The sequence below is a fragment of the Pantherophis guttatus genome, chromosome 2, assembly GCF_059756535.1.
Source record: "Pantherophis guttatus breed Tessera chromosome 2, ASM5975653v1, whole genome shotgun sequence".
Taxonomy (NCBI): Eukaryota; Metazoa; Chordata; class Lepidosauria; order Squamata; family Colubridae; genus Pantherophis; species Pantherophis guttatus.
The window spans coordinates 292,463,801-292,477,911 of NC_142064.1; the positions used below are offsets into that span (position 1 = coordinate 292,463,801).

The window sequence follows — 14,111 nt, forward strand, 5'->3', positions numbered from 1 at the left end:
TGCTGTTTGTAGGGGAAAAATAAACTTTAAATATTATCCAGAAACCAATTAAACAGCTGAATATTATTATCTCCATGAAAATATCCTCTTTGGTAGTAAAAACATTTCCAAATGCATCTTATGTGGCAGCTGAAAATCCTCCCAGGTTTGCAGGGAAGAATTTAGGAGTGAAAATGAGTTTTGCCTCCAGACTGAATATGTGGAGAGCAAAATCTCTGCAGGTTCCCAGAAAATATTCAATTATTTACCAAAGGAGCAAATGCTCCAAGAGGCTTTTCTCTCTTAGGATCTGGAGGTTTTCCTCTTATGGAGGAAAGATCTTATTGGATTCTATGGTGAGACGTTATTTTTGGAGAATCTCTGGAGTTACAATGGGAACATTAAACTTAACCAGTTCTTAAGTTGTTGATAAGACTTCTCTGATTTGAATAAAAGGAATATAATTTCTCTGGAAAGGCTGAATGGCAAAAAGGGCAGCTAAAATCCTTGATTTGCACAATGCTTTTGGCCTCTGAAACCCCATCAGTCGATAGAAATATAGAAGATTTTTATTAGACAAAGAAATAAAAGGAGAAAAAGAAATGTAGGCAACATTGAAGGAATCTGGAAGGGTGAATGAAAGAATCTGAGGCTTCAGGGCTGAATGGAGGCCCAATTTCTTTCTTATGACCCCAAATTCAGTTTTAAGGTTTGTGGGTGTTTTTGGATTCTCCCCCCCAAATCAGGAGCCTCCCCAGGAAGGAAGAACGGAAGCGATCAGGGTTCCTATTATTGGGGTTTTTACATCTCGGTTTAAGCATTGAATCATGATTACAAATTCTAAGCTGCTTTTGTTACTCATCTGTTTCCTTATTGGATTGAAAAGCTGCTGGACTGGAAATGTCTCTGAATGAAGAAAGATGAAAGAAAAGCAGGAGATCCATAGAGAGGGGTCGACAGGTGAAAAAGCGTCCGCTAATTCTTTTTTTTGTTTGTTTTGGGTAAAAAATGAGGTTTTATCCCAAAGTGCCAAAAAGTGAATCACTGCAGTTGTTAAATGAGTAGCAGGGTTGTTAAGTGAATCCGGCTTCCCCACAGACTTTGCTTATGGGAAGGTCGCAAAAGGGGATCACGTGACTCTGGGACGCTGTGACCGTCACAAGTACGAGTGTGTTGCCAAGCATCTGGATTTGGACCACGTGACCCTGGGGAGACTGCAACGGTCGTAAATGTGAAAAACAGTCATAAGTCATTTGTTTCCACTGCTGTTGTAACTTTCAACGGTCACTAAACGAACTGTTGTTAAGTGGAGGACTGCCAGTATTGAGCAGGAGAGAGAGAGACCTGGCTGGATTCCCCACCCCCACCCCAAAAAAACCTTATCTGGATGGATTTCTTTGTGGGGGGGAAATGGATCAAAGGGATCCCAGATTCCAGGCAGGAGGAGAGTTTGGAGCCTGGGAAGAAGATTTTGTCCATCTGAGAGTGCAGAATGAATGAATAAATGAGGAGCAAAACCTCCATCCGGGAGGATCCCAAGGAATGAAAGGAATGAAAGGGGGGTCCCGGCGTTCCCCTCCCAGGGAAGAGCCCCCCTCCCCCAGACTCACCTCTCCGGCCAATCAGGCGCTCCTCCGCCTTGGGCTCCTGGTAGTTGTACACTGTATACAACTGTTGTATAAATTCTATCTGGATTGATTGATTGATTTTATTGTTTAGTTTATTTATTGCTATTATTAGTTTAGTATTTATTCTATTATTTAGTTAGTTTATTATTTATTAAATTTATTTTATTAATTAGTTAATCTATTATTATTCTTTCTTTCGTTAGTTTATTTTATTAGTTATTTATTTTATTTATTTATTTATTATTTATTTATTTATTTAGCTTTTCATTTATTTATTTTTCATTTATTTATTTAATTTTATATATTCGTTTATTTTACTTACTTACTTATTTATTTATTGGATTGAAAAGATGCCGGAGTGGAAATGACTCCGAATAAAGAATAGAGAGAACTGAGACCGGGAGAGAAAGGATTTTTTTTATCCTAAAATCCCAAAAGCCCCAGAGGGGGAGAGAGCCCACCCCCCTTACTGGCCTTCTGGAAAGGGCTCCCAAGGGGGCTCTGGGGCTTTGCTGGGGGGGGGCAGAGAGGAGGAGGCAGCCTGAATCCCCTGAAGCCTTTCAATTAAGTCTCTTCATGAATTTATTCATTGATTTTTCCACTGAATTGGAGTCATCCTTGCTTTTGAAACAACCACTAAATCTTCATCTGGGAGAGTCTCAATCAAGGGAAGGAAAAGGGGGTCCCCTCCCCCAACCCCCCTCCCCCAACCCCCCCAAACTCTCCCCCCCTCACGAACTCACCTCTCCGGCCAAGAAGAGAAGAGAAGAGAAGAGAAGAGAAGAGAAGAGAAGAGAAGAGAAGAGAAGAGAAGAGAAGAGAAGAGAAGAGAAGAGAAGAGAAGAGAAGATCTTTGTCCCATTTTTCTTCGGTGTTTCAATCACTTTTCAAAAAGTTTTATTTGGACAGAGAAAATTTCTCCTTCCACTTTCCCTTTTCTCCCTTTAGGAGCCACAAGATGCAGAAATAAACAAAACAATCAGCAGAAGATTTCAGGGGGGAAAGTGCAAAGTGTGATGTGGCTGCAAAACCCCCCAATTTTAGGCAGCCTCAACAGAAAGAGGCATTTTGAAGGAAAGGGCAAAGGAGCCCAATGGGGGGGGCAGCCCTTTGCTCCCCATAACTGCCAGAATCCCCTGAAGGAAAAGTTTCTCCCCCATTGAAGATGAGAGACCCTGAATCCCCCCTTCAGAGCAGGAAGGGCAGAAGAGGTTTTGGGGGATCTCATGATCTCTCTCTCAAGGATCCTTCCTGGGGGGGCTTTGGGGGGATTCAGAGGGAGACCCACCCCAGACCAGGCTCTGCCTGCACCCAGCCGGCCTCCTTCCCAGCCGCAGGAACCGGCCATTCCTGGGGAAGGAGGTGGGGAGCGGTCCCTCTGACTCCCAGAGGGAAGCTTCTGCCCTGGATGAGGGGGGCAGGGAGTGAGGAAGGGATCCAGAGGGGATCTTGGATCTGGATCTCCTCCTTCAGCAAATGCTCCAACTGGCACAACTCTTGGATGGATTAATGGGGGGGGGGGTTAGTCTGGATGAGTCCCCCAAGAGAGTTGACAATAGATCCATTCCAGCCCAGAGTCCTTTGCTAACCATTTTGTTTTTCTCTTGAGGGATTTTCTTCTTAACAGTAAATTCTGTAATGCTTAAGAAGGACCCATTTTTAAATGGTTATTTGTAATTCCAACCTGGGATCTGGTCAGGTTTCCATGCAGACAAATAGCAGCATTTCAGGTGTGAGTTGTTTTTATTTTCCAGGAAAATCCCATTTGCCTCTTGGGACATTAAAGGCCTTTGTGGAATTGCTAAAAGAAGGCAGAGGCTTTACAAACTGAGAATGGCCTTTTTAAAAAACAAAACAAAACAGGAAATGCAAATTTTGGATGAGAAAAAGACTTTTAGCAAGAAAATGGAAGGAGCAGATTTTAAAGCTGCAATTTGGTATTTTTACATTTTTATTTTTATAGCCCATCCCAAACCTCCTTATTTACAAGACTGCAGTGTGAAGATTTTAGGGTTCCAATTTGGCCAGATGGGAGTTGCTGGAGATTTTAATTGGATCAGAAAAGGTATTTTTTTTCCCTTTTAAATACCTCCCAAGGGACACAACTTTCTCCCTCTGCCCATCCAGGAATCCAATTTAATAGACAAATAGAGACCTCTTGATTTGAAACAGCAGGAGGACAAAGTACATTTTATCTGCCCCACATCATGTCATTCAAGATTTCTTTTTGATATCAAGCTTGATGCCTAATGTAGTAAAATAGGACACAGATATAAATCAGAGTTTCTTGTAAAAATCAAATCCAGAAAGCACCCACAGGCAGACTGATTCAGCAGGATTCATTCAGTTCTTTATATACATATATATAATTTTGGGGAGAATTGAGGGAAGGTTGGGAGCCTCTCTTGGTGGCCGGAGAAAAGCTTTGGCCTCTCGGGGGAAGGAGACGCCCGGATCTCTCCGGAGAGAAAAGTCGGCTCAGAAGGAAAAAAAAAATAAAGAGAAAATTCCCCCAAAGAGACTCAAGAAACATCCGATGATTTCAGGTCTCCTAAACTGGAGCCGCACCAACAATTTGCTCTAAATACATGGAATTTAATAAATATTCCTGTTCTTTTAATAAAGAAGAGAATTATTGGCCTCTTGTCTGAAGTATTTTCATGGAAGTAAAAATAATACTTTTGATGAAGAAGAAATTATACGAATCACAATGAAATTCAGGATCACCAATTTGGATTTATAATAAAAATGCATTTTATTTATGTGGATGAAGCTTGTGAGGAGCTAAAGAAAGAAACAATCCAGAGATTTAGGTCCTGTCCCTGAACCAGGGAGGGAGGAAGGGAGGAAGGGAGGAGGGAAGGGAGGAAAAGAGGAGGGGAGGATGGGCTTTGGAGTCTTTGGGCAGCTGATGAGGCTCCTTTCCCTGAAGGGAAAATCCCCCCAGAGACCCCCAAAAGGAGGGAGGAGGGAGGGAGGCCCTGAGAGGCCCACAAAAGAGACACACTCACAACACCAACACAATTGGCACTTGGGGAACTTTCGGAGGTTATGAAAAAATCACTAGATAAATGAATAAAAGTGGTGAAATCTCTATGTTAAATATTATTGGAATGAGAATTATTTCAAGTACTGTGCCAGATGACAAGAATGTTGGGCTCTTTGTAGGGGAAAAATGAACTTTAAATTTCATCCAGAAACAAATTAAACAGGTGAATATTATTATCTCCACGAAAATGTTTTGGAAATGGAAATGTTTTAAATTATGGGCCAAATCTTATTTAATTATTTTAAACTTATTTTAACTTTTGTGCACAAATGTTTTATTTTTGGCTGTCCGAAAGGAGAAGGGCGGTATAGAAATTTGAATAATAAATAAATAAATAAATATCCTCTTTGGTAGGAAAAACATTTCCAAATGCATCTTATGTGGCAGCTGAAAATCCTCCCAGGCTTGCAGGGAAGAATTTAGGAGTGAAAATGAGTTTTGCCTCCTGACTGAATATGTCGTAAGTGTGGAAAAGGGTCATAAGTCATTTTTTTTTCACTGCTGTTGGAACTTTCAAAGCTCACTAAACGAATGGTTGTTAAGTGAAGAAGTGCCTGCATTGAGCAGGAGAGAGAGAGACCCCCCAAAAGAAACATATCTGGATGGATTTTCTTGTGGGGGGGGAATGGATCAAAGGGATCTCAGATTCCAGGCAGGAGGAGAGTTTGGAGCCTGGGAAGAAGATTTTGTCCATCTGAGAGTGCAGAATAAATAAATAAATAAATAAATAAATAAATAAATAAATAAATAAATAAATAAATAAATAAAGAGCAAAACCTCCATCTGGGAGGATCCCAAGGAATGAAAGGAAAGGAAAGGAAAGGGGGGTCCTGGTGTCCCCCTCCCAGGGAAGAGCCCCCCCCTCCCTCCCTCCCAGACTCACCTCTCCGGCCAATCAGGCACTCCTCCCTCTTGGCTGCCTGGTAGTTGTACACCCCGTAGTTGTGCCGGCAGACGCGATCCACTTGGGCCTTCCGGTACTGCAGATCGACCTCATCCCTGTTCCACTTGTCCGCATCCCCCTTCCCAAACTCCGTGACGGCCACGAACTTCCCGAGGTCGCTGTCGAAGCGCACGAACTCCTGACGGTTGTAGAAGTAGCTCTCCAGGTATCTCACCTGCTGCGTCCCGTTGAGGAAGCGGCACTCGAACTTCCACTGGTGCAGGAAATGGGCTGCGAGGGGGAGGAGGGGGAGGGGAAGGAAGGCCGTCAGGTGGGACTCCAGGACCCATCGTTCCCAGCCGCTAGTAGAAGAGGGGGGGTCTACGCGGGAGGGGGGAGTTGCGGGAGTCCTTCAGAGAGAGACTGGGGGAAGACGCCCCCTGGAGGAGGGAGCGGGAACTCTCAGTCCCAGAGAGGAAGGGAGGCTTCCTGGGGGGTCTGGAGGGGGGAGGGGAGGGAAGAGGGGGAGGGGTGGGAAAAGGCAGGCAGAAGCTCAACCGGTCCAGCGATCCCATTCAGTCTCTGCAGGGAAGGTTGGATCTCAAGGGGCAGGAAGGATGGGGGGGGGAGGCCAGAGTGTCTTCACCTTCCCTCCGTCTCCCCCCCCTTTCTTCTTCCCCCGAATCTTCAGTCCAGCTCCCTCCCTTTGGGGGACTCCTTATTCCTCTCCCCCTCCCCAAAAAGATCCTGCAGTGCAGCCCCCCCCCCGAAGAGCCGCTCAAAGGGAGGGTCTCCCGTGCCCAATATCCTCCTTCCTCACTTCCCCCTCCCCTCCAGGGGATTATGGGGGTTCTTGGTCTCCTCCCCAAATTCAGAGTCTCCACATGAAGGGCCCGAAGCCCCCCTCTTGCCTGACCTTCACAGCCTCCAATCTGAGATTCAGGAGAAAAAGTGAAGTTTCTGAAGAAGGAAAAAGACTTTTGCTCAAATGCCTCTTTTCCCTTCTGGGGATTCAGGGCTGAAAATGCCTCAGTTTCCCTCTTTCGCTTTTCCTCCCCTCCCTCTTTCCCTGCAGCCCCCTCCCACCCAGGCACAGGAGAGGCTGCGACCCCCACCTGGCTACATGGGGGGAGGGTTAGGATTAGGGTCCCTCTCCGTCCTCCTGGAGGGGGGCTGTGGGGAGGAAGGGGGAGGAGACCACGCAGAGATCGAGGCTGCTGGAGGCTCTGGAGACCCATCGGCTTCCTTCCCCCTTCCCAGCCCCCTCCTCCCCCGCCCAGCCCCCTCCTTACCGGGGGTCTCCTTCCCCCCTTCGCTCCCGGGGATCCGGGCCAGCGCCCCCAGCAGCAGCATCAGGGGGAGCCCAGCCAAAGCCATGGAGGCTCCCCACAAGCGCCCCAAAGGGGGGAGAAAGACGCTCCCAGCCCCAGAGGAGGAATCGGAGGGTCTGGAGGGGGGGAGGAGGTTTCCTCGGACTTCGGAAGAGGGAGAGTCCTCAAAGAGCAGGAGGACCAATGGGAATCCTCCCTTCTGCAGCGTCATCGGTCTCCGGGCAGAGCCTCCCTTGACTTCGCCCGATGCAGGAGAGAGTTCGGCGCAGAGAGAGAAGCGGAGAAAGTGGGGGAGGGGAATCCCTTCAGTCTTGGGGGGCTGCAATCTGGGGGGTCTTTCATGCCAGCTCCGGAGGAGAATCTCCTCTTCCTTTTGCCCCCCCCCCGATTCTCCTCCAATCTCCAATCTAGTCTCTGGTTTTATTTCTTCTGTAAGTAAATATTAACCATTTCTATACCAACAACTTAACTTAATCAGTAAATCCCAGAAGTCCAGATTTCATTTTTTTTCTGCCCAAAGTCCAGAAGGGGCTTCCAGGTAGAAAAACAGCTGGAAATCTCTTCTTTCAAAAAGTTTATTTCTCCATCTCTGCCCACTTTTTCATTCCATCCCTTCCTCCATCCTGGAGGTTTCTTTCCATGGAAGGAATTCTTGCTGCCGTCAGCATGTCCAGTAATAGAGACTCTGGACTCTGCAGGGGGCGGGGATGAGTTGGTGACTATGGACACACACACACACACACACACGCTGACCCCTCCCCACATTTCCTGGCCCCCAGGTGAAACCCCCAGGAAGCCTCTGACCTTTGACCCCCTTCCTTCCTGGCACAGGGGCTGCCGGAGGGGAGGTCTGACCCCCAGCGCTGTGGGGTTCAGGTCGGTTTGGGTTCCAGAATGGCTGCTGTTGAGCTCAATTGCGGGGGGGGGGGTGTTGAATCAGATGGGGGGGGAAGAATCTCCCCCTGAAGGACTGCTGGAGCGGAGCCTGTCGGGGGTTCAGCCCAGAGTCTGGAGGGTCTCCGGCTGCTTCCTCTTTTAATGTAAATTTTAATTTGTTCTTAACTTGGGGTTTTAAATTTGTCTTGGGCTAAATTGATTTAATTCGATTTTACTTCTGCTCTTATATTTTTGTATTCTATGTGTTTTATCTTGTGCCTGTTCACTGCCCTGAGTCCTTCGGGAGTAGGGCAGTATATAAATCAAATAAAATGAAAATGAAAAATGAAATGGCCAGTCCCAGGCTTTATTCCCCCTCCCCCCACAAGCAGGAGGGGGTGGGGGGGTGGAAGGCTGGGGGGGGGAGAGCCGATGGGGAGACTCAAAGGCTGGAAGGGACCTTAGAGATCTTCTAGTCCAACCCCGTGGCATCCAGGGATGCAGCCCCCCCTCCTCCCCGCACAATTCCAGGTGGGGGGCTGCTCCATTGATTCATTGGTTCTCAGGGTCAGGAAATCCCTCCTGATCCCTTCCAGGTCGGATCTCCCTTGGAGGCTTTGGAGGATCCCATTTTCCCTTCCAGGCTGATCGACCTTCTCAGGGCTTCGGCTTCTGTCAGTTGAGGGGTGATTCCTGGAGACGCTGCCCCACTCCGGGATCTGCTTGTGAGATCCCAAGTGAGGGAGGGAGATCCCAAGGGCAGGAGTGGGACTCCAGTCGGTCTTCCCCTCCAGGAAGGGTCCCAAGTGGAGTTTCCCCCCACCCAGAGCCCAGCCAAGACCCCCCCGTCCCCCCTTCTCTTCCGGCCCAAGCCCAGAGTTCAGGGAGGTCCCCCGTCTGAGCAGCGGCTCTTCCTCCGTCCCCCCCCCCCAATTCTCAGCCAAAGGGCCCTCAAGGCACTTTTTCCTCCCTGGAAATTTTGAGGGTGTTTTTCTCCTTAAGTCCCTCCAACTTTTGTAGGTGTGTTCATAAAAAACGTCTTTTGAAGAGAAATATCGTTTCCAAATAAATGCACCTTTTCCCTCCTTTCCAAATCTCTGCCGTGATTTGAAATAAACCTTTAAGCTCCATAAATCTCACAAACATTTTATATTACGAAGGAGCAGATTCTCCTTTCCTCCCTTTTGTTCTTTGCCAGGGAACTCAACGTTTTGCCTGCAAGGATCCTGAGAGAAAAGGGGATTTTAGGGGGAGAGGAACCAGTCCTGGGACTCCCAAGTCCTAAGAATCAGCCTCTGAGATGAATTTAGTTCTTCTGGAGGGGAGTTGGAGGAAACATTTTCCCAAAAGAAGGAGAAGAAAATCCATATCCACGGATAGGATGTGTCAGAGGATCTGAGTGGATTTTCTTCCTTGGAGGGACAGTATATTAAACTGAAGAATAAATTTATAATTTATAGAATAACCTGGAATTTTAATAGAAATCCTGGGGACTTCAGGGATCCTATTTCCTCCACTATAGGATTACAGCCTTTTCACCATCACAGTCTGGAAATCTCCCCCCCCCAAACTATCCCAAAAGGAAACCTTCTGTTTCTTCTTCTCCTCTTTCACTTCATCCATAGAAAACATTTTTTTCTAGTCTTTGGGGGAGATTCAGGTTCCTGTGAGTTACGCAAAGGCGGCTTAGAGAGATCCTGAATTCCGGATCCTGTTTCAAGAGCTTTGGGGGTCCAGAGGTGGCCTGGGTCCTTTCCAGGGATGGGGGGGCTGGAGGGGTCAAACTCCCCCCTGGCCCAGCACCAGCCTCAGCAGCCCAGAGCCAGGTCCCCCCCAGCATCTGCCCCACAGTTGTGTATCTGACACAGCCACTCACACACAGTCAGCCCCAGATCCAGGCAGCCTCTGTGGGGCCTCCACCCCTCACCTGACCCAGGCAGAACCTCTGGGCCCCTTTCATGCTTCCAACCCCCCAAATATTGTGCTCTTCTCCGAGTTCTCTCTTCCACACACACACACACACACACACACACACACACACACACACACCCAGAGCAGCCCTTCCTTCTCCATCCCCCAAGAGCTGCAGAGGCGCTTGGGCTTCGCTTCCCCAGCCTGAAGCTTTGGGCTCCTCCGAAGCGGAACTGAGGAACCGGCCAGGATCCAGCAGGCAACAAGCCTCCATTCTCCCTCAGGGACTCCCCTCCTCCTCCTCCTCCGCCCCATGGCTGAGCCTGCAGATGGGGCAGCCACAAGGTCCTCTGCCCCATTGGAGGCGGCTGAAGGGGCCCTTCCTGACCCCCGAGGAGACCCTGGAGAGCCCAGGAAAGAAACCGATGGAGGGTTGGAGAAATGTCACTCAAAGGACCCACATTCTCCCCCTTGGGACCCTTTGTGGGGAGACCCTCCCTGCTCTCTGGGGAGGCTCTGACGGAGGAAGGAAGGGAGGGAAGAGGGGAAAAGGGGACCAGCATGGAGGGGGAGGGGCTCAGTTGCAATGAGGGGGGGGAGGACACTGTTCAGAGGACCTGGAGGAGGGGGATGGGGAGGGGTCTCCCCAGAGAAAGTCTATCCATGGGTGGCTAAGCATCGACACCAACTTGAAGGCATGAAACCATCATCAAACAAGCTGATTAGAGGAGTTCTCCAGTCCTTTTCTCCCTCCGTTGAAGCAGATTGAGGAAAGTAGTCCTTGACTTACATCGGTTCATTTAGTGACCGTTTGACTTTGGGGTTGGGTGGCTTCCAATATACCCCCATGGCTCCATCCTTCTTTTCCCCCTTTTATATTATCTGAAATGCATGGAAGGTTTTCGTCTTTCTTCTGTTGCTTTTCTAGAGCGGTTTGGTTATTTCTTACCTATCCTGCAATTTCACCTCCTCTTTTTTTAGGTCTGTTTCTTATTCATTTATTTATTTCATAAACCGCAAAGAAAGACAGAAATAGGAAATCAGGGGAAGGAAGGAGAAAAAGAGGGGAAAAGAAAGTCTGAGGTTCAAGGGGCAAAAGGGAAAAAAGGCTTTGACTTCCGGCTCTTTTCAGCACAGAAGAAGATTTTTTTAAAAAACAACTTTTTGCTTTTACACCTTAATATGTCAGCAGCCATTTCTAGAAGGACAATTCAATCTAACGGACAAAAGCAAAGTCATTTTAGGTCCGTTTCCTTTGAACACTTTAAATGTGTTCAATTTAACAGCTGGGGAAGGAAAGTCTAGAATAATCCAGAACACCCCTTTGTGGCTGAGGGAGGGAGGGAGGGAGGGAGGGCTCCCGCCTGAGGGAATCTGCTCTCTGATTGGTTGCTGAGGGTGGAAAGGGGGCGTTTCCCTTTTTTCCCGCCTTTTTCTTCTAGGCGCCTTTGAGAAGGAGACAGATAATAATATGGAATAAGATGAAGTAAAAATTTGCATAAACAGTAAATAATAAGGAAGGATCACTACGAAAGAGCTGTAAAAAGAGTTTGTATATATAAATGTTGTATGTTTTGTTTTGTTTTAATGTTTCATAATAAAAATTATTTTTTAAAAAAAGAAAAGAGCGCTGAGCTGTGGAGAGCGGGAAACTCCAGAGCGGAAGGAGGCTGAGGAGCGGCAGGGCCGGGATCGGAGTCAGCCGGGGGGAAAGGGAGGGAGGTGTGTGGTGCCGCTTCCCCCTACAAACGCAGCGTCCGCCTGCCCGTCTCTCAGCGAGGAAGCTTCCCAGCCGCTCACTTCGAAGTAGCCGAGCTGTCCCCGTGGAAGGGAAGCAGGCGGCCCCGGGGCTCGTGATTGGCGGCCTCTGCATGGAGCTTTCGGCCGCCTCTCCCCAGAGCTCCGATGCATAGCAGCTGCCTGCTCCTCCCTCTCCGCCTCCCACCTGCCCTCAGCCCCACCCCAAAGTTTGGGAAGCACCGGGGACAGTTTGTGCGCTGCGCTCGGGGCAGGAAAGCTCATGGCGAGCAGGCCAGCTGGCTCCTTCCCCAGAGAAGGGAGGGCAGCATACAGAGGAGGTGCTCTCGGCCCCAACAGGGAAGCTCCGAATGCGCGGCTTGCTTGGGCTCCTCTCTGCTGGGAGCCGCAGGCTGCACGGGGAAGGGTAGGAGCGACCGGCCGGCTCAGGCGCACGGGGGAGCATTTGCTGGCTGGGTGGCAGCTGCCCCGCCCGCTGCTCCTTCCCTGGTGTTGCCTTGAGCTCTAGACAGCATCCAGCATGGCCATTCACGCCAGCAAAAGATGATACAACCCTCTCCCACCACTTCTTCCAAGGGAGCATGACTGCTTCCCAGCCGGCGTGCCTCTTACCGCGCTCTCCTCCGGTCTTCCTGGAGGCAGCTCGCTTCCGCTTCTCCTGGCTGAGAGGGGTGAGGGGGCACGCAGGAACCCAGAAGAAGAAAAGGAGCAGAGCTGCCAGCTAGGCTGGGGCTTCCCTTCCTCTCTGCGGCAGCCCATGTGGATCCCTGGCAGTGCAGCTTCGGGGCCTTTCCTCGCAGTGTCGATGACAAGGTAGGCAGGCAGGCGAGCGGGTACAGGGGAGCGACTGGGGCAGTGATCCTGGCTGGCAAGGGGGTGGATGTCCTGGGGCACGCATGTGCTCTGGCCAGCTAGTCTTCTGTTTACTGGCATGCATGCGTGCACGACAATCAGGACAATGCACATGCGTGTGCCAGAAACCCAGAAGAGGAATGGGTGACGCCTTGCATGCCAGGTGAAATGGCTCTGCGTGCCACTTCCGGCACGCGTGCCATAGGTTTGCCATCATGGACCTATACCGAATCTGAGCCCGAAGAGGGAGGGAGGGAGGCGTTGGATGCCAAAATGGCACAACCCTAAAGTTGTGAAGGAGAGAAATGGCTGAAATGGCTGGGTGAATGTAGGGGAGTCTCAGGTGCCCCCCAATGGCTCCCCACAAACGCTCAGGGAGGACCGTGCCTGCTGCCCTTCTGCTCCTCCAAAGGGGGCTTGAGGGGAAGCAGAGCAAGGGGGCCTCTGAGCAGAAAGGGGGGTCCTGCCCCTTCACCTCCCTGGATCTGCCCACCCTCCTCCTGAACCAGTTCTGGCTTCCGACCCAAAGTAGCCAGGATGGTGGATCCAGAGGCAGCGGAGGGAGGAGCCTCCTGCGGGGGCAGCAAAGAGGAAGAGGAGGAAGAGGAAGGGAGGATTCCAGGGTTTTCTTACATCTGAAGTTTATTCTTTGATAGCAAAGCGAAGGGAAGGGAAGTGAGTGGGAGGAAGAATAATGTAGATGAAGCTGCTGTGGGTTCAAAACCAGGAGAGATGAGGGGGATAGACTGACAGGTCAGCCCAGTGTCCCTGGGGACAGTCTGGATGGTCTCCACCCCTCCCTCACAAGAAAGAGCGGCCCTGAAAGGAAGCTGGAGGGGGGTCTCAGCAGGAGAAGATCTAGGCTGCCATTCTCCTCCTCCCCCAAACTGCCACCTTCAGCCTCCATTTCTCAGAGGCTGCAAACAGGACAAAGAGTCATCAGCCACTAAAGAAAAAATATCCTTTTGCATCAGAGAGCAGGATTAATTCATGAGTGCTGTAGAAAAAGAGATGGGGAAGAAAATCAGAATATAAAGAGAATCTTTTAGTGTAAATAACATAATTTTCTTCCTTTTCAGCTCCCACCCCCAAGGCAGGCCCACACTGCAGGGGGGTGGTTGACAGGCAGGGACAGATAAGAGGGAGAATCTGCCCATTTCAGGGAGGCCCCGCCCACCGCCCCGGATGTCGTCATCGGCGATCTGCACATGCACAGAAGCAAGGCGTACATGTGAGCAAAACAAGAGTGCGCACGCAATCCCGTTGTGAACCAGTAGTAAAGGTAAGTAGACCCCTCCCCTGCCTGAGATGCTGTGTTAATTATCAGCAATTTAGCTGGGCAAAATCTCCTGCCGTTTGCTGAAGTGGCCTCCAATACCCCAGTGCAGAGGTGGGATTCACTTACCTTCCCTACCGGACTGCAAATGTGAGTGTGCTCAAGCACTCGCTTCGCTCACATGTGCCACCTCTGCGCATGCACACGGCCTTCTGCGCATGTGCAGTAGTCGCGCATTACGTCTGGGAGGGTGGGCAGAGCCTCCCACAGTCATCGCTAGACAGAACCGGCCGAATCCCACCACTGCCGCGGTGCATAGTAGCCTGGGACTCACCCCTTTTGAAATAGCCGCAGGGGTGGAATTTGTCCCCATGGCTGAATACCCTCGGGAACCCCCCTCCACAGTGAGCCTAACCGAATGGGTGGGTTGCTTACAAAATGCGTGTGGGAATGTAAACCTGGGGTGCTCCCTCCCCAAAGGGGGGACCGGGAAGGAATGGCCCCCTCCTTCCCTTCCCTTTGGCAATTTCCCAAAACGTGGAAAAATTCTGAAAAAATTCTTCAGGAA

At 49.7% G+C, this 14,111-nt stretch overlaps 2 protein-coding genes across 2 annotated transcripts in view; both read right to left on the reverse strand.

Moving 5' to 3' along the window:
- Positions 1 to 14,111, reverse strand: part of LOC148116184 (H-2 class II histocompatibility antigen, E-S beta chain-like) — a 93,431-nt gene that overhangs the window by 3,911 nt on the left and 75,409 nt on the right. The window lies entirely within an intron of this gene.
- Positions 3,822 to 7,109, reverse strand: LOC148116185 (DLA class II histocompatibility antigen, DR-1 beta chain-like). Its single transcript, XM_087888760.1, has 3 exons — positions 6,832 to 7,109; positions 5,540 to 5,830; positions 3,822 to 3,853 (listed from the first exon to the last, which is right to left on the reverse strand). Exons 1-3 carry the CDS (start codon positions 7,079 to 7,081, stop codon positions 3,822 to 3,824), a joined length of 573 nt encoding a protein of 190 aa, XP_087744886.1. The 5' UTR covers positions 7,082 to 7,109.

Excerpts from the sequence above, each read along its gene's own strand:
- LOC148116185 (XM_087888760.1), bottom strand. The coding sequence starts at position 7,081 with ATGACGCTGCAGAAGGGAGGATTCCCATTGGTCCTCCTGCTCTTTGAG. Across the intron at positions 5,831-6,831 it reads AGGGGGGAAGGAGACCCCCG|CCCATTTCCTGCACCAGTGG; the intron begins GTAAGGAGGGGG and ends TCCCCCTCGCAG. Across the intron at positions 3,854-5,539 it reads GTGCCTGATTGGCCGGAGAG|GCATCAAGCTTGATATCAAA; the intron begins GTGAGTCTGGGA and ends TTACTACATTAG.